The 20361-nt window shown below is 34.3% G+C and overlaps 1 protein-coding gene across 3 annotated transcripts in view; it reads right to left on the bottom strand.

Moving 5' to 3' along the window:
- The window catches only part of LOC143229078 (F-box/WD repeat-containing protein 1A-like), a 73036-nt gene that overhangs the window by 34143 nt on the left and 18532 nt on the right, over positions 1-20361 (bottom strand). For 2 of the 3 annotated variants that reach the window (XM_076460860.1, XM_076460861.1), the window contains exons 3-4: positions 3954-4140; positions 2858-2951 (exon numbers count right to left, since the gene is read on the bottom strand). In XM_076460860.1, the coding sequence (XP_076316975.1) occupies positions 2858-2951; positions 3954-4140 (281 nt within the window). Of the gene's footprint in view, positions 1-2857; positions 2952-3953; positions 4141-19656; positions 19718-20361 lie in introns of those variants that run through there. The other variant, XM_076460862.1, reaches the window with a different exon arrangement.

The following is a 20361-nucleotide window of genomic DNA, read 5'->3' as shown; positions in this document are numbered from 1 at the left end:
ATGTCACTCGGGTAATCTCTGAAACCTCTTACATAAATTTCAAAGTTTGTTTTTCAGCAAAACTTTATAATTTATCTGTTCTTTTCTCTACTCCAACTCATTACTCTTAACTAACCTCATAACCATCATAAAAACATTCAAAATAAATCTAAATTATCCTTTACTTTCTTTCTAAAATGAGTTCATATTGTAACATAAAAATACAATTATCATAAATAGTTTAAAACTATTAAGGGTACACATCTTTTTCTTATTAAATGAATTGTTTTATTGCCCTTTGAATAGTGTCTAACATTTACACCATACAAGTTGTAAACCACTTGCCAAATGTGTAGCTCATGTTACCCTATCAAATTAAGTAAAGTAACACACAGCTTACTTGCAAGTTATTTATGAGCATGTCTTGTGAATATTTATTATTTTTTCTTTATTTTACCTAATCTAATAAGTTTCTAATTTTTATATTTTAGCAACTTTTATAATAATAAATAAAAAATACACATGAAAAAAAAGCAGACTATTTTCTATAACTATCAGTTTTTCTGGCTTTCTAACTAAATGACAAGAGATATTAAAAATTCAGCTAACCTTATTGATGTGTTTCCATGGGAATAAAGTTTGAACTGGAATCAAAACAGACAGTTGTCTGTGCAGCAAACAATATAATGTAATACATCATTTGACAGATTAAAACTTAGGCTTTTTCTTGGTTGTAAATAATATAGTATTTAATGTCAAAGAGAACTATTACTGAAAGAGAGGATGAGAGACAAGTGAGCAATGGCAAGTGGTATTTAACCAAACAAGACTGCAGGCTATAAAAGTTATGTTTTATCCCAGTGACGATGAATTTACAATGAGTAATGTGGGCTAAATTTTGTACTTCTCAAAGGGGTGTTAAATTATAGAAGAAGTGATACCTAAAGAGTATATGTAACAATTCTCATGATAGGGAAAAATTGAGGATTTTTGTTCTTTTAACATTGCCTTATAAAAGTAAGAACTTTGAAACCGATATTAAAACTTGGATAGTTAGTTGTGTGTTAATGCCAAGTTTATACATATACCCTAATATGAAAGTAGTTCAGACTTTGAATGAACTCAATAAAACCTTGTAACATACACCCAAAAGGATGCCCATAGCAGAGGAGTTAACTAAGTTATATCACATTATCTTTAGCTATATCTAATACAATGGGAAAGCACCATTCATTTATACAAATGTTAAATATATTAAGAATTAATACACTTTGCTGGCTAATTTAATAATAATAGTGATGTTTGTGGTAGTAAATAAATTGTGATCACAATTCACTTTATGGTAAGGGTGGTCAATTACTTTTGTCAAGGTACCAATTTCTCACTTAAAGTCAAAGCCAAAGAATATTTTTATTGATTTTGCAGCTGATTTGTACTCTACCAAATAGATATATCTATGCAAACATATTAGTAACTTTCTCAAAACTGGTATATATTTAGAAAATACTATGAAAGTGCTTTGGTTTACAGTTTTTAACTTGTGTACTTTAGAATAGATATTTATTAATCAATATTTTTATACATAATAATTTTCTTTCTGTTTTGATCTCAATTTTCCAATGTGAATGTATCAGAAACCTTCATGTAACTTGAAGATACATACTGAGGCATTGGTCTGCTTTCTGAATACCCTATTGTTTTATGAATTCTACTATCATCTAATGCTCTTTCCTAGATTTAAAAAAAACCCAAAAACAATCCAAATTTTGTGTGTTTAAAATTAAAAATAAATTTCAAACAAGTACATGGTTCTGAAATATTGAAAGCCTTTCCTCACGGAGCCTGAGCTCACACCGTCAACAAAACATGACTAAATATTTTCAGATATCCTTTACACATTGCAGAGCATGCATCATTTACCTATAATTCTCCACACCTTCTGTATGACTTATTATACAAACATCATGGGATCTTACAAACAATCTGCTTTCCTCCAATAATTGGAATTTCTAAACAGTCTGTTACCTTTAATACAATTTCTTTCTAATGTAACTACATATCACTTAGTAGAATTTCTATGACATTGTTGAAGACTTTACTTATAGAATTTGCTTGTAGCATGCAGGGTTAAACTGTATATATTTTGTCTATAGTTTTTGTATAACACTTGCCATTTTCTTTCATCTGTGATGAAGGGCTCGTCACCCTCAGTTTGCAGAACTGATTTGTCAGCTACAATGCTGTTCCTAATTCTGACAGTACTTCTGTTAATCTCATTTCTTTTTATTTTAGAAATGTTATGGTAAGAGAGTGGAAAATTAAGGTTAAGTGATGCATGCTCCATTTTATATAAAAGACAGAGAAAATTTTAATCATTTTGTAAACAATATGGGATGAAACTCAACAAGAAAAGACTTTTTAATGTTCCAGAAGTATACCTCATTTGAATTTGTTTGAAAGTGTTATTTATATTTTTAAAGCAAAAACACCCAAACAAAGAAACTTGGAAACACTAGTGGCTATTTTTTTTAAAAGTGTAAAACAAAAATGGTTTTTCCAACATTTAATTGGAGATTGAAGAAAAAAATACTCTGAAAGAAATGACAATTACTATTTTGGTATGCCAATATCTTTCAAATTTAGGCTATTTCAACATTTAAATTCACCCTCTTTGTAAGCAATTCTGACTAATAAACAAGTTAGTGTATAAGTTGCCCATCTAATTACATATGCTATCTTTACCCTAAACATTTGAAATTGTACATAAAAATTCTGATAATTCTGGACATTACACAAAATATACAAATATCTGGTGCAAAATTTTTTTTCAGTATAAAAATTCTAAAACAGTATAGTTTTCCTTAACAGCTAATATTACCTCTATATCTTGAATAAACCTAGGAAACAATCTTCTATAAAACATGTGATCTGAACGTTGTTCTCCTGGTGGAGGTTTAAATAAGTACTTGATCCTGGGGGGAAAATTATTAAACTACTTAACACAGATACGAACAATAATACTCATTTTGTCATGTATACAAGAAGTATAACTAGTCTACACAATTAGGTGTAGTTGAAAATCTGTTTTTTTTAATGTTTAAGACCAGAAATAAATGTAAATTATGCTATTCAGCTATGATGTATTTTATCAAACTATCTGCTTAAAATAATAAGGATGGCATATTATACATTCTTTAAAAAATTTCCTGGCTTTCCAGACAAAACACTAGATTTTTCAGACCTGTACACATAAGCATAGCTTACAATAATATGTTAACTTTCTTCATAATTATACCCACTTAACATAACTCTAGTCAGTAACCTCATTAATCGAAATTTAGAATATGGCACTACAGACAAAAATCTTCACATAAGGACAATGCACATGAAAACAGGTAATATAATGTTTTATTTTTATTCATAAAATTATATTTGATCTAACTTATCAAATACAATGAAATATATAATAATAACCAGATCAAGTAAAAATGACTGACCACAATTATGTTCAATATACCAAAACATGGAAGAACTAAGCAGCATTTGTGTTCACATCCACAACTGATATAAATCTAAGGAAACAAATTCCACTGACTTTTCAGATTTTAGGTTAATTTTTTTAAATCCTCTCTTACTTTAGGAACCCCTTTTATTTCAAATTTTCTAACTTTTATAAGTCAAATAACTCAAAACTAAGATTAATATTTTAACATATGGAAAAAGAAAATAATTAATGCAAGAACATAATTTCAAAAGCAATGAAGAGAAAAAGTTTTAAAATAGTTTTTTTTGCATTTTGCACAAAGCTACACAAGGGCTATCTGCACATTTAAAACAGAAATACTGTGAAGTAAACATTACACAAAATGTAATGCATTGTATGTCCAGTAATGTTATTAGTTTACATTATATTAAACTAGTCACTTAAAACATTTCATTTTCAAAAGCATTATGAATATAAAAAAATGAAATACCATCCTCTTCTTTCAGCCAGCCCTTTCCATAGAGAATCAGTTTGAACTTTTCTTTCTATCAGTTTCTTCCATAACATTCCTTCAGATATCACTCGTGACCATTCTTTACAGACTAGTTCTGCTGAACAGAGAGACTCAGCATCCAAGTAAGATAGAATGGTTTCAGCTACATGGTCCAAACCTTTTTCTGAACAGAAATAATTAGATTAACTTCAACAACTCAGAAGCTATGAGAAAAGAGCAGTATAACTTTTTTTTGTGTAAATCATGAGAACAGAAACCTTACTTGATACTTTTGTGGTAGAGGTAAATTCTAAAATTATTGATAAAACAATTAAAAAATGACAAATATTTAACTTTTATAATAATATAATCCAAGTCAAACTGTAGGTATCTGTTAATTTTTTTTCTTAACTAGATTTGTCATAAACTATAAATTAAAGTATTTTATTGAAATGTCTGTTAATTATTCAAAGTCTGAAATCTTTAACTCCTTAACATCTTCAGTTAGTCAAGTATATATAAATCAAAGATTAAACTTTTGTGACAAGGTATCTATACTGCAATGATATATAAGGTAGGCAATACAACAACACAAGAATACCTAAAAAATTAGTTTTGAACCTCTTTTCTCAAGAATAACTTGCAAAAGAAACAGGCTCACATTAGATCATATTCTGGAAAATTTATATTTGATATTTTGCTTGGTTAACAAAGTGTAAAAGAATTACCTTGTATTTATTAAACCTGGAAACATAAAATGTTTGTTGCAATAAAACATTAGAAATGAAGTACATGAAACCAACTAACAAAGGTTCTGAAGGAAGTGAAAATTTAATGTCAGCTCTCATTCTATTAAAATTCTAATGATAATGGGTTCACACTGAATAGTCTATATTGTAATATTACTTAAAAAAACAATTTACATATCTCTGCTCTTAGCCTAGTAAACCCATTTATTCTTTCATAAACAGTATAAATCATAAATGAACTACACAAGTTTATATTTTAAGTTCAACTTTACAGACTTAAACTAATTCACTTTTTTTTCTCAAGAGTAGGATTCATCTACATACCTGTATTAAAGTATATGTACAAAATATTTTTGGCAGTTGTAAAACAAGTCATTCCAGTTCCAATTAATTTGCAAACCAAATATTAGTTTATATGCATTTATAAATAGTAAAAACAACATAAACACACTAATAATAAAGGTGTATTGCTATTACAAAGAAAAACTATATAGGAGTAGAATTTAATGATGCTAGGTTTGCTCTGCATTCATTGTAGCTTTGCACTTACTTCTGCAGCTGCCTATATTTATATCTAACTACTTCAATCAGAGATATTACAAGTAAAATAATCTTCAAGTAATATACATTTACTCAAACGACATAGGACTTTTTAAAATCTTCATAATGGTCAACAATACAGACAAAAAGTCTGAGCTTGATAGGGAGGGAAGAATAAGTGATTTAAAAGATTCTTATATTAAGCTTTTTGAAATTATGTATTTACTTCAAGAATTATTCACCAGTACAGCCTGCCAGTTTTGACAATTCTTAACGAATGAGTTATTGGCATGGGCAGAAAAACTTAAGATATTTTTAGACAGCTTGCAATAAAATTACAATCTTCCAGCATTCGACTCGTAATCTGAGGGTGACGGGTTCGAATACCAGTCACACCAAACATGCTTGCCCTTTCAGCCATGGTGGACATTATAATGTGCCGTGACGATCATTCCCACTATTTCTTGGTAAAAAAAGCAGTGCAAGAGTTCGCAGTGGGTGGTGATAACTAGCTGCCTTTCCTCTAGTCTTACACTGCAAAACTAGGGATGGCTAGCACAGATAGCCCTTGTGTAGCTTTGCACAAAATTTAAAAAACAAAAAAAGTTATGATGCAGTTTACTAAATAAATTCTGTATTATCTGCCAGAATGGTTACAAGTTTGTTGAACTAAATCTACACGTTTGGCATGTGATACATTTGAGATCTAAATTTAAAAAAAAATCTTAGAAATTTACAATAATGGCTATTTGAAACATACAAAGTATAAGCTCCTAAAAGTGCCACCATTTCAAAACATTATTACTCAATAGATAAAAACATGTCTTATGTTTAAAAATATACTTCTGGGTTATCATCAAAAGCACATGTATATTATATTAGCAGTACAGTGTGTACATCTGAGCAGAAATTTTTCTGGAAAACCAACATACAAACTGGTTATTAAATAACAAAGCAAAGTAAGCACCATCATATACATAAAGACACATCTTGCTTGTGGTTATGCCTCATAAAATAATATTTGCAAATAATGTTTCCATGCACTGAATGTAAAACACCATAAAATCCTAACTGATAAACTAATTTCCATAAATACCTATAAAGTTCTAAAATATACCATGTTCTTTCATAGACATACATTTAATAATCTTTGAAATTATGCATGGTAAGTTCAGTTCATGTATATTATTGACGTAGTGCTCCAGCCCATAAGTTTTGATATGTGAGTGAAGTTAGACTAGTAAAAAATGAGAAAAAATGGGTAAAGTTTAGACTATATAAGTACATAACTCAAAAAAAGAATTCTGAGTAAACAGTGCTTAGTATTAGTTAGTATTTTAGTGCTCAGATATTCTATAACATTAAAGAGTTCAAAATAATTGCATGAAGAATGTTAAATTGTCTCATCTATATAAAATTCACTTACAAAGATAAGTTATATTGTAAGTGTCATTAATATGATGACTTCCTGGGAAAGTTATGTGCCCTAGTTATACGTTTTCATGACCCACTGATAAAAGGATGAATGGGTAGACCTCATTGTCCCTTTATCCAACAAAATGGTGTCTTATACAGTTGTTCTGGTTATGGACTATATCTCTGAAGTTCCATACCACTGCAGGATGTATTTGTACAATATAATAAGGTAAATTTATTTATTTCTTTGGTCATTTACTTCCATAATTCATAACTTTGAACTTTTCTTTCTATCAGCTTATTTCATAACATTTCTTCATATTTTATCAACAGACTGCCATTTTTTAAGTAAAGGCTGTTTAACCTTCTTTTACTACCACCAGTGTAGAACTAGAAATCAGTGATGGAATACTGTTTTTTCCATGCTTAAATTATATCTTCCCTTATTTTAACAATATACTTTAACAATACAAGGATTCTCTTCTTGAAATGCTAACATTTTGTGCCTTCATGCTTTTATAATTGTGGATTGTTTGTTTGTTTTGAATTTCACTCAAAGCTATATAAAGGCTATCTGTACTAGCTGTCACTAATTTAGCAGTAAAAGACTACAGGGAACATAGCTATTTATCACCACCAATTTTTTTACCAATGAAAAAAGGGATTGACCATTACATTATAATACACACAAAGAGAAAAGGTGAACATGTTTGGTGGGACAGGGATTTGAACCCACAGCCCTAACCACCTGGCCATGCCAGACCCATTAACTTGTGAAATAGTAGAATTTTGTGTTGAAAAATCCTGTGATGTAACCATTTCAAAAGAGGGCAATTTTACACTTCATGTGTGCTTACACGTCAACTAAAGAGCAATAAGTAGTCACAGAACACACAAATATCTATGAATCAAGGTCACTAGAATTGAAAATTGTTACCTCACATCAAACAATCCTTTGCAACAAACTGATTCTTTGGTTTAACTCTGTACAAATTTGGATAATTATGACATTTTGGGATTAAATTGCTTTCCACATAGAGTACAAAGTAAGTATACTTTATATCACAGGAGAATTGGCAGGAAAAATTATGAAATAATGTTGAATTTAACTAAACTGATTGAGTTCAAGCAAAGAAACAAAATGAACATGATCTGTGATAAAAAAAAATGAAAATTAATATTTTCCTGTACTGAAAATATATTTCCAATAGATCACCTCCTCCTCTCACATAAGAGCTTTTCTCATTCACTGATACATACACATTTGTTTTGGTAGATAACTAGTCTTCAAAATTCTCACTTAGCCTATGTTACTATGTTGTTCAGCTACATTTAACAGGTGAAAACCCTCTACCAACAGAAATGTGAAACACTCTCCTGCTGCAGCTGGATGGGTCTATACTATAGAACCCAATCCTCAGTTTGATATTAGGCATAAAAGAAGAACCAGAAGTTGAGAGGAAGGGTGAAAAGTGTGAAAAGATGTAAGTATTTATTGGAAATATATTTTTAGTGTCAGAAAATATTAACTTCCAGTACGATATATTACTTCTCACATAACAGCTAGAATCCCATACTGACCAGGTGGATGGACTGATGTAAAAGTTACCAAGATGAGAACCCTTTAGAGAGCATCTGCAAAATGCTTCCACTGAGTGTGCCTTTTCTTCTCTGAAGAACATACACATGGGAGACTACACCACACCTGATTGACTTATAATCTTCAATCTTGATGAAGGAAAGTGTCACCAAGTAAGTAGCAAAGAGGCATATATAAAAATTAACTATACATGCCCCAGGTATATAGTAGATACAGGAAGTGAAATCCAGTCCAAAACCAGTGGAATCAGAAATGTATAATTCTGTCCATGATAAGAGGAGGGTCTGCAACCATCTTTATCTGGACTGTAAATAGGAAGTCAACTCCAGTCCAAACTCAGTGGATCTGGGAATAGAACATATGTCCACAGTAGAAGGAGAGTTGTTGGTCAGCTGTACTCATGATGTAGACTGGATAGAATACTTTATACTATAATTAAGATGTAAATGCCAATCCAAAACTAGCAAAATTGGATCAACTGGCAAATGATAGAAGGATTTCTATTCCAATAATCCATGTCATCACATGCACATATTCAACATGACTGACACCTGTATCCCCAGGAACTAACTTCTGGACAATGGAAAGAAGGTGGAAATGCAACAAGGAAAGTAAAAATCAATAAAAATCATGCAGCATTGGCCATATATCATCCAGTCCACAGTGTAGGAAAAGAATCCCAAGCCCACTTGTGTGTGAGGACTCATTGATTGGTTCAGATCCAACCAACACCAGTTGCCTTGAAACTGACATCCAGAAAGCAGTAAGAAGAAGAGTTTCCAGTCCATATTGAATGTGATGGAAAAATCCAATATCTATCACACAACATCTAGAATCATACATTAGATATGCAGTAGGAGGATAGTCATGCAAACTATACTGGCAGAAAACCATCACCCCACTCTCAACTGAGTGGAAATAAGCACACACAGAAAAACACCTCCATGTTCTACCATCCCACCAGATAGAAGCTGGTAAGTGGTAAGGATTCCCATACACTACAGGAAAAATGTGTAATATGATTACAGGCATAACACAATATATAAATCAGGACAAAACACCTACCTGAAAGGAGTTAATGGGAAATGTACATGTTGGTTGTTGTCCACTTGTAAGCTTGGATGATTTCATCCAACTTATGACACATATGGGCAGCTAGAGAAAGGCAAGATACTGAAACTGATGTGATGACACCTGGAAAAATGAAACTGAAAGAAGTGGAGAAATAAGGATGAATATACCTGCCTGATAACAAGTTGGCAAGTCCAATGTGTAAAGTCCGTGAATGAAAAAAATCACATAGAAAGAAAAAGTTCCAGTGTATAAATAAGGGTGGATTGGATCCACAGAAATAAGCCATACAGGCAATGTAATATGCAAGATCATGCATAAGACACAGAAGGCTATCTAAATCCAAACAGAATTTGAACCAAACCTTATTATAGTACATGACCATAATTTTGGGAGTTTAAATATGCATAAACGTGTCGTGAAGACATGAAAAAAATTCCGAGTGTCTCTCCAGAAATTTTTATCAGCAAGAACTCCAATATTTAGAGAAGGAAATAAAACTAGGTATATTGAAGAATGATCCTAAATGAAAATGGATACCAATTAAGGTAACACACCTGTGTCCACATATTCAAGATTGCAAACTGCATTAATCCAGATTCACCAGACAAAGAAATGTCAACTCTGGGCTTGAAAGAAACACCTGGCCACATGATGACCTCCAATTCTCAAGGAAAAACTGTGACCTAAACAACCAAGTGTAAGCACTGTTGCCTGAGATACAGCTGGTTAAAATTTAGAACTTATGTTCAGCTGGAGTAAAGTTCAAAATTAATAACCTACATTGAGATTATAATTGTATATGATTAAAGAAAACTAAGTTGAATAAAACTCATGAAAAAACAACTAAGTTTATTAATAGAAAACATGAAAAATAAGTAAAACCACTGGCATGACATAATACATTTTAATACTACTGTGCTAAATTGAGAAGTGAGAATTGGGTTCTACAATGTAGAAGGAAACAGTTGATATAGGGAAAGTGTGTCATGTTCCTGTTGGTGGAGTAAAGATTAAGTTTCCAAACATCTGGGTGGAGAATGTCTGACCTATATTGTCTAAACAGAGACTGCCAATGAGGAAGAGATAAAGATGGACATTCCTGCAAATACTGAAGAAGTGGAAACCATACTTGAGTTGGCCAATACAGTGAAACCAAGACAACATGAAAGGGAGCAGAACGAACCATAGTCAGGACCAGGACCAATAGCCAAATTGGAGGAAAGCACACAGATGTAAACTTGCTCAGTGCTGACTGAATGCATCTATTGCCAATGCTTGAGAATAAGGTATTGGAGACCAAAATAACTGCAGTAGAGAGTTACAGTAAGTCACAAAACACTGATAACTGGTGATCATAACTGAGAGCAAATCCCCTGAAAAACCTCATGATGTAGCATCCATTCCATTGGAAGAATCTGGATGGTTCAAGACAAGCGATATGCAATTAAGTTAATCTCTCCTGGAAGAATACATGAGCCCAGTAGAGAAGATCCAAGGTATGCAAATAACAGTCTTGAGAATATGTGCCTTCTCAATGATACACATGAGATACCACTATGGAATTGTCAGAATGTATCATGAAAATATTTCCCTTCAGAAAATACATACCTTCAACCATTGCACAAAATACTGTAAGGAATTTGAAAACATTGATATGAAGGGTAGACTTGTCTTCTGTTCAAACACCCTGAGCAATGAGACAGGATGATCCAAATGACTGGAGTGCATGATCCACTGGTTATGCTGTGCCCACTGTAGAAACCTATGTACTCGTCCAAAATAAATATGAGGCTCAAGGGATGTCATCTGCACAGTAGCAGAAGGAGATAGAAGAGCGTGATAGCACTTTCCATGGCTTGAAACCCGATAAGGGTCGTCTGAATGCGACTTAAGTAAGTATTGACAGTGACAAAATTTCTCCAGTCTGATAAGGAAGCCTGCATTTGTTGCTTCTGAAAGGAAAATCTGAGAGTACTGTTTTGCTAATTGATGGAAGGAAACCAGAAAGGGCCAGCTGTCCATATAATATGTGTATAGGCCCAAGGAAAGCAGGTAACGAGAAAAGGCTTGAACAATTCTGCAGAAGAAATATAGTGCTGATGCAAGACTGAAAAGTGGAGCCTAAAAATGTAGCACCTGAACCTTTTGCACAATAATAAGTAACCTCCAGGAAGATTCTGCTATGGGAATATGGATGCGAGTATTATTAATATCTAACTTAGTCATTCAGATCCCTTGTAAAAAGTGCCATCACAGATTGAGAAAAGATTCCAATGTAATGTGAGGAGAATCTACAAATTGGTTGAGTCAAGAAGGATAAGGATTGTACGTCAATCTCCTGCCTTCTTTGATACAATGATTAAATGGGAATAAAATCCCAAAAAATAGGATGGACCCTATCTACTACCCTTCTGACTAACAACTCTTATGGACTGGGAATTAAGCTCAACTCACTGCAGATCTGTTGAAGCTGAAAAGGCAACATGTTTCACAGTCAATAGTAGAGGTTATGTAAACTGAATGACCAACCCTGACACCAGAACATGGAGTATCCATGGATCATTGATAAAAATAACTTCAGATGTCCAGCATGTAATGTACTCATGACCCCCTGTTCCCAGGATAGTCAAATATATCATCAGTCTGATCGATTGGTTGCTTGGTTGATTTAGTGTTTTATGATACAAAGCAGTTAGGCTATCTGCACCTAACATCAAGTAAAAAGGTAAATCTAGTACAATTCATAAAAGGAAATTAAGGTAAAACAAAACAGAGTTTAAAAAAAGCATAAATATCATAAAAACAATGTTGACACCTAGTCTATAATATTAAGAGAAAAACTACAGTAAGAGAAGTCATGAAAGACCTTCTGTAGCATAATGGTAATTATCGCAACCTGCCAGAAGACTAACAGGTAAGTACAAAAACCACCGTCAGTCACCCAAAGTTGGCCTTTCCAGTCCTGGTTCCGAGTTATGTGACATTACGGCCATTTTTAAAAAGTAATAAAAGTTTTAAAAGATGTACAGAAAATTTTAATAATAACTTGCCAGTATGACTAAGAGGTAATTCAAACAGCGGCATTAGTCACCTGAAGTTGGCCTTTCCAGTCCTGGTATTGAGTTATTTAATGTTACGGCCATTTTCTAATTTCAAATCAAACTAAAGAGACTTATTCTTAAAAGGGAACCACATTAAAAAATGTTTAATGTATAAATTAAAAAACTTAAATGTATAAATTAAAAAACTTAAATGGCATTAAATAAATTAATGGCCTATAAAAAACTAAAAACCAAGGTGGACAGTGTCGCCATCACCAATAACACTGTCTAACGCTATGGACAAACTTGGGACAGAACAGGTTTAAAATTGTGCCATCATTGAGAGTTGTAATGATGGCAAGAAAGTAATATGTGGCTTATTGTGATCTGAGTGCTACACAGACTACACACTGGTGCATCAGTTCCAGGTAAAAGAAAACGATGAGATAAAAAACTGTGACCAATGTGTAGTCCAGTTAGAACAACTTCCTCTTTCCGATCCTTATGAAAGCAAGACGGCCAAAGTCCTATGAAGGGTTTTATTTGAAAAAGCTTGTTTTCACGTTGCTCATTCCAAGTCGACTGCCAGCTGGCACGGAGCTGAGCCTTGAGCCTTAAATACAAGACCATAGTCTATGTATAGAATAGGCACAGCGGTGATAGTGCCAGAGCAGATACATTTAGCTGCCATGTCTGCGAACTCGTTCCCGAGAATACCAATGTGGCCCAGTATCCAGAAAAACTGGATAGAAGTAGATGTTAAAGAGAAATAGGCCAGTTGGTTTTGAATATCGGTGAGAACAGGGTATGAACTAACGTGAAGTGATTCCAGGGCCAGTAGAGTACACAGCGAGTCAGTATAAATAGTGCAGTTTGAGTAATGCTTAGCTTCTATGTGATCCAGGGCAAGAGAAATGGAGTACAGCTCAGCATTGAACAAAAAAGCTGTAGAGGAATTTTTTAGCACAAACGGTGGAGGTGCAAAGAAGGTTCATGAGACTCTATGTATAAGCTCTGAACTGGGGAGATGCAGAAAGCCCCAGTGCACAGCCAAAGCCCTTGATGATGAATGGGGTCCAACACCTTTAAGGCCAAGGGTCTGGCAGAGCCATAGACCAGTGATCCATAGTCGAGTTTTGATTGAATCAGAGCACGATATATCTTAAGCATAGAAAATCAATCTGCCTTCCAAGTGGTGGTAGAGAGAACATGGAGGATGTTCAGTGCTCTTGTACATTTCACCCATAGCTGCTTCATGTGTGGTATAAAGGTCAGCTTACCATCAAAGATAAGCCCCAGGAACTTTGTCTCAGGGACCACAGGCAGCACAACTTCACCAATATGGAATTCAGAATCAGGGTGAATACCCCATTGGCAGCAAAAGTGCATGCAAACAGTTTTAGAGAGGGAGAAATTAAAGCCGTTTTCTGTGGTCCACATCAGTAAACAATTGAGGGCAGTCTGGAGCTGCCCTTTAATATACCTTATGTTCGATGACTGACACAAGATGTGAAAGTCGTCGACATAGACCCTGTTTGCAACAGTGAGAGGGAATTGTTCAGTGATGGCATTAATCTTTATACTGAAAAGTGTGACACTCAAAACACAGCCCTGAACTTGGAATCTCGTGTCCATTAAAAAATTTAAAAATTGGGCAAATGACCACTTAACCCATATATATGGAGGTCTCACAAAATGCCATACCTGCATGATGTGTCATAAGCCTTCTCAATGTCAAGGAATACTGATACAAGATGTTGTTGTTTGAAAAAGGCTTCTCTGAGTGATGTTTCAAGTCGAATCAGGTGGTCTATGATGGAGAGCTGTTGTTGGAACCCACACTGTGTAGGTGAGAAGAGGTTCCATAATTCGAGGAACCAAACAAGACAAGCGTAAACCATCCTCTCTTAGGTCTTACAGAGACAGCTCATCAAAGCAACTGGACAGTAGTTTGAACGAATCTTGGGATCCTTCTCAGACTTAGAGAAAGGTAGGACAACAGTCTGGTGCCAGGCATCAGGAAAAACATTCTCCTGCCAGATCTGATTAAAAACAATTAGAAGAATAGCAAGAAAAGCAGGAGATAGATAGCTCAGCATGTCATAGTGTACATCATTTGGTCCAACCGATGTACTGCCAGACCAATGAAGGGCCAGTTTGAGTTCCACCAGTGTAAAGGGATGATTATAGTCATAAAGAGAATCAGCTCGAAAGGAAAGAGGTGATCGCTCTGCACGAGTCTTGATAGCTAAAAAGGTGAAGGAAGAAGCAGAAGTGCCAGAAACCTGGCAAAAGCGTTCACCTTGAGCAGGGGTCACCAAACTATGACCCTCGAGGTCATTTTGTCTGGCCCACTGGCAGCTAGCCACTTGGAATTAAAAGTAACATTTCATCAAATGTCCGACTGTCATAACAAAATAAATCACACTGATGGTCGCTTTAAGCTGGCAAACACAAGACGTTATGATAAAAAAAACAAGACTGTTGTGCATTTTTAACCAATAGGAAAATTTTTATTTCGTCCTTGTTGCCCATTTATTCATATAGAGGCATGTATCTATGAAAGCATTAGGATTTCGAAAATAAGTACAGACTTAACCCTCATCCAATCGACTCGTCTTGTAAATGCAGTGGCCTAAGGTTACTGCTTCTACAAGCTAATTTCTCTTAGTAATTACGTTATGCGCTTTTTGTAACTCATTCTTAGGTAAGTGTCGTGGCAAACGCACGTTTCAATATATTTTGTTTGTGCGTTTTTTCACCCATCGTTACAGCTGCTTTTAAAAAAGAAAAGTTGACTTTGAGTGTCGTGCTTTCAATGAAGAATGGGTAGAAAAGTACTTCTTTGTGGAAACAAAAAAACCAGAAAGCTATTTGTATGATATGCACCGAAAGTGTTGCTGTTTTGAAAGAGTACAATATTCGATGTCACTATGAAACAAAACATCTATCAACATGTTTGAAATTTTCAGGAAAGTTCTGTCCTGAGAAATTTGAATCCATGAAACGTGTTTTTGAATCTCAAAATAATCTCTTCACAAGAAGATTTGCTGAAAATTAATCTGTCACTCGTACAAGTTACAAAATAGTGCATAGAATGGCAGAGCGAGGAAAATCTTTTACTGATGGCAACTTCCTCAAAGAGTGTATGATAAAAGCAGCAAATGAGCTGTGTCCTGAAAAAGTCAAGTTCTCTGAAAGTATCAGCCTTTCAGCAACTTCAGTTGTACAGAAAGCAGAAGAACTTGGAGAGAACATCGCATTACAGATACACCAAAAATCTAGAAACTTCCAATGGTATTCTCTGGCACTCGATGAGTCTATGATCTCTCAAGTACGTCACAATTTCTCGTGTTCATTCGTAGAGTTAATTTGGACTTTCAGATCATGGAAGAGTTGGCATCAGTTTGCAGCATGCATGAAAGAACAACTGGAAAAGACATTTTCATGGAAGTGCATAAAACTTAGCAAGACTATAACCTTCAGTGGAATCAGCTTAGAGGTGTAACAGTTGATGGAGGAAAAACCATGGCTGGAGTAAAGAAGGATCTGGTGGGGCTGATCAGGAAACAGTTGGAAGATCTTCAACTCTCAAGCACTCTGTTCATACACTGCATCATACATCAGCAAGCACTCTGTGGTAAAGACTAAAATATTTCTGGCGTACTGAAACTAGTCATTTCTGCAGTGAACTTCATTTGGGGTCATGCACTTAATCATTGTCAGTTCAAGGCATTTCTTAAGAAGTTAATTTGAATTTCTGTGACTTGCCCTATCACACGGTGGTGAGGTGGCTCAGCTTCAGTGAAGTCTTGTCTCATTTTTATAAGCTGAGAAGAGAAATAGATATATTTCTTATCGAGAAATATAGAGCTGATCCACTTCTGTCGGATCCAACCAGGTTGTCAAAGTTGTAATTTTGGTTGATATCACATCCCACATGAATGAACTGAACTTGAAACTTCAGGGGAAGAATAGTCTTGTCTGTGATCTCTATAAAATCATTAAAGAATTTCAGATAAAGCTGTCATTGTTTGAAGCACATTTAGAAGGAGGAAACCTCTCTCATTTTCAGTGTTTCATGCTGGAATCACAGAAGATGTCAACCTGGAGTTTCAGAAAAAGATTATTGGTGATTTAAATAAGCATTTTTAGAGAGATTTTCAGATCTCGTAAGAATCAAAAGTGACATTCTCCTTCTTCAGAATTCTTTTGATTGTATAATTGATGACGTGCCAGTGGAACTTCAGCTGGAGGTCATCGATTTGCAAGGAAATGACTTGTTGAAAGCAAAACACAGAGAGGGGCAACTTATTGAATTTTACAGCTGCATACCTGAAGATGAGTTTCCCAAGATGAAGCAGTTTGTATCTGGTATGGCATCAGTGTTCAGAACAACTTATGTCTGTGAACAAGCATTTTCAAAAATGAAGTATGTGAAGTCGGTACATCAATCAAGTTTGACTGATGAACATTTAAAAGCAATTCTAATGATTGGATGCAGCAATTCAAAACCAAACATTGAAGATATTTTGAAAGCCAAATGCCAATTTCATAAATCTCACTAACTTTTTTGCGGCTTAGTGACATTCAGATATGTACTCACTATGTACGATGTGACAACTGTTTTTGCTAATGTCACCTTCTTTGATAACCTTTTGGTAAATAAAAATGTTGGTTGTATTTCTGTTTGTTTTTTATTATGTGTGTGTATTGCATGCTACTCCCACATGGCTAATGTGGCATCCTAAACTTAGTGTTAAGTCTTTTACAGAGAGCTTTCATTCTAGCTTATGAGTATTGAACATAATGATCGTACGGCCTAAGCTTATCATTCCCCAAGTACATTTTTTCCCTGTGAAAAAAGTTTGGTGACCCCTGACCTAGAGTATCGGTGATGCTCTGGATATCAGCTACTTTCTGTCCATCAGAGAGTACGATCAAGAGGGAGACAGAATTGTATTGCCTTCTAACCTTTCAGATTTTGTCCCATATGACTTTGGAACTGGTGGTAAAAGATATGCCAGTTGTGAACTTAGTCCAAAATTCCTTCTGGCTTTGACGTCTTACCCACCAAGCATGTACAAGGGCCCACTGGAAAGCAATGCAGTTTGAGAGTATGGAGTATCTACAGAAAGTATCCCAGGCCCATTTTTGAGCCTTCCCTGCCATGTGGCAGGCAGGATTCCTCCACAGATGAATATATAATGGAAAATGTGTCGAGGTTTTAGGAACACATTGAGCAGCTGTTTGTATAATACAGTCAGTTACTGCTGCCACACAGTCATCTATTGATGGCTGACAGATGATGACAGGATCAAGTTCTGTGAGAGCAGTGAAAGTGGGCCAGTCTGCCTGATCCAGCTTCCACCGGGACACGCGGTTTAGGTGGCATCGACCACGGCCAGTCTCTCTCAAAATAATAGGAAAATGATCACTGCCTTATGGATTATTGTCAACCCTTCATGAAAAATGGGGGAATAATGAAGGGGAGCAAACTGAGAGATCAATAGCATTAAAGGAATTACTAGGTGCATGAAATAAGTAGAACTGCTATTGAAAAGAGAAAGGTTGTGATTAGAGAGCATACGCTCTACAGAGCAACCCCTCCTATCAATAACAGCACTTTCCCAGAGAGGATGATGTCCATTAAAGTCCCCCAGGATTAAAAAGGGAGACAGCAAGAGAGCATCAAGGTCTGATTGATCATATGTCTCTCCAGGTAACAGGTAGAGAGAACAAACAGTGATAGTATGACCCAAGGAAACACGAATGGCTACAGTGCCACCCTCTCCATGCACTTGTCCATCACACAGTCTGTCATTTCTGTACAAAGAAAACTGCTAAACAGTGACTGTATCGGCAAGTTTCAGAAATGTTTCCTGTAAGGAAAGACATACAGGTTGGTAGGAAGCAATCAGTATTTTAATGTCATCCAGATTAGAATGTAAACCTCGACAGTTCCATTGTATCGGGGGCCATTTTTAATGATGTGTAGGTGAATTGGGTGGAGAACCCTTCCGTTTATGATGTCTTTTTTCCTTACTGTTTTTATTTGAGAGAAGTCTATTGCTCTCCATGAATCCTGCCCTGGATCAATTAGGCAGGTCTTTGTTGTTGGAAGGGACTTCCAGTGACTGAGGACACGAACGAATGAGTGTTTTACATCTTGGGGTAGGAGAAGATGTATCAAAGGAAATGCCTGTACCTGGAACCAAAGGATGTGGATATATTCACAGAATATATTATATTGGTCCCATGATTTCTGTGTATTGAGGAGAGGGTTCAGTGGATAGCATTGTATTGATTGATACACAGAAACTGTGGAATTGCTTGAATTTTGCTTATATGTACACATCTATGTTAATCATGCAATGGCAATTTGACACAAAAAGGATAGAGAACAGTCAGATTACTTCCCAAATATCTTAATTTGTTAATTGATCATTTAAAACTTGCATTTCTGTTATGATAAGCAAATGAAGCAGAAAGCCAGAGGAAAAAACTAGCTTCAAATATAAAATACTTTCAGTGTTATATTTGAAAGGCACTTTCTAACTGAGCATAATTCATCATTAACAGTTTTGATAAAAAAATCATGTATATTAAAAAAAACAAAAGATTTACTGGTTATTATCATTAAAGTTACAATTTATTCCAGTAATAAAAATCACTGATGAACATTGAAACAAGAGCCTGTAACAAGAAGCTAAATATGCATCATTTTACATGGAATTTTAACCTTTAAGATTATAGGAGGCAGGAAGCATTTTCACTTAATTTTAATAAATTGTTATCCTTTCAATGTTGGCATATATTTATCATAGTTTGTTTCTCAGATTTTCCTGCTTGATTTCCATTTCTCAATAAGAGTAGAGTTTTACTGTGAGAAATATCAAAACATCTAGATAAGAAAACTGTTTCATATTATAAATCAACTTAATGTGTTACAAGCTACTAAATTAAATCACAATACAGCTAAATAAGACAGAACAGAACAAACAATTATAGCATAGATTCAAATTATAATTTTTCCATTATTGTTTAACAGGTCATTGCCAATTTTAGAAATATTCATCACTAACAGCACAAAAATACTTATCTACAGCTTACCAAGTTGCTAATAAATTTATTTATTCAACAAAATAATAAAATAGTCATAAATAATGTATGACCAATTAAATAATGAAAATGCAAGTTTATTTAGTAGTTCCCAATCAATCAAGGCCAAACATTTTTAACATGTGCATGCAATCTAACATTTTTAAACCAATACTCACTAGTCCTAGTTAGCTGAGTCATGTGTTAGAAACATACAAGCCATTTATGTAGAGGCTGTACTTCTAAATACAGGATATGGTACAGTGTATTGTGAAATAAATTACAAGGTCAGTAAACACCACTGTAAAGTCTTTCAATACATTACAGTTACATTCAAAACTTAATTTAACAATGTTATTAATGTATGTGAATAAAATTGGTGTCAGAATAAAGTATATAATTTCTCAATAATTTAAGTTCTAATTTCTTATTCAAAATGGAACATTAAAAAATTCACTCTTAACTTGTTATCACATGACACATACTCTAAATTCTCCTGTTTTGTTTGTATAACTTCAATAGCAGTTTCTGGTATCTAACTATTATAAACACAAGTTATAACTAACAGCATGGCTGAATATGTGTTTTAAAAGTTAGTTTAGTGGAGAGGCAGCCTCAATGGACCAATAGGTCCCTTATTGCCCTAAAATTTTATACATTTATTGTGGCTGCTCCAAATATGCAATAAATTTGTGAAGCCATACACTGCAGTCCATCATTTTAATAAATATGAAGAAAAACTATAAATGTCTCTCCCTAAATTAACAAGACAAAGCAAATTACTCTCCTAAGAACCAAAATTATTTTTCGTAGAACTTACTGATGACATCTTTAATGCATTATTTTAATTGCCAAAATCAAGCTACACAAGAATATAACTTTCT

This window comes from Tachypleus tridentatus, chromosome 10, assembly GCF_004210375.1.
Source record: "Tachypleus tridentatus isolate NWPU-2018 chromosome 10, ASM421037v1, whole genome shotgun sequence".
Lineage (NCBI taxonomy): Eukaryota > Metazoa > Arthropoda > Merostomata > Xiphosura > Limulidae > Tachypleus > Tachypleus tridentatus.
This window is presented reverse-complemented; position numbering and strand designations above follow the sequence as displayed.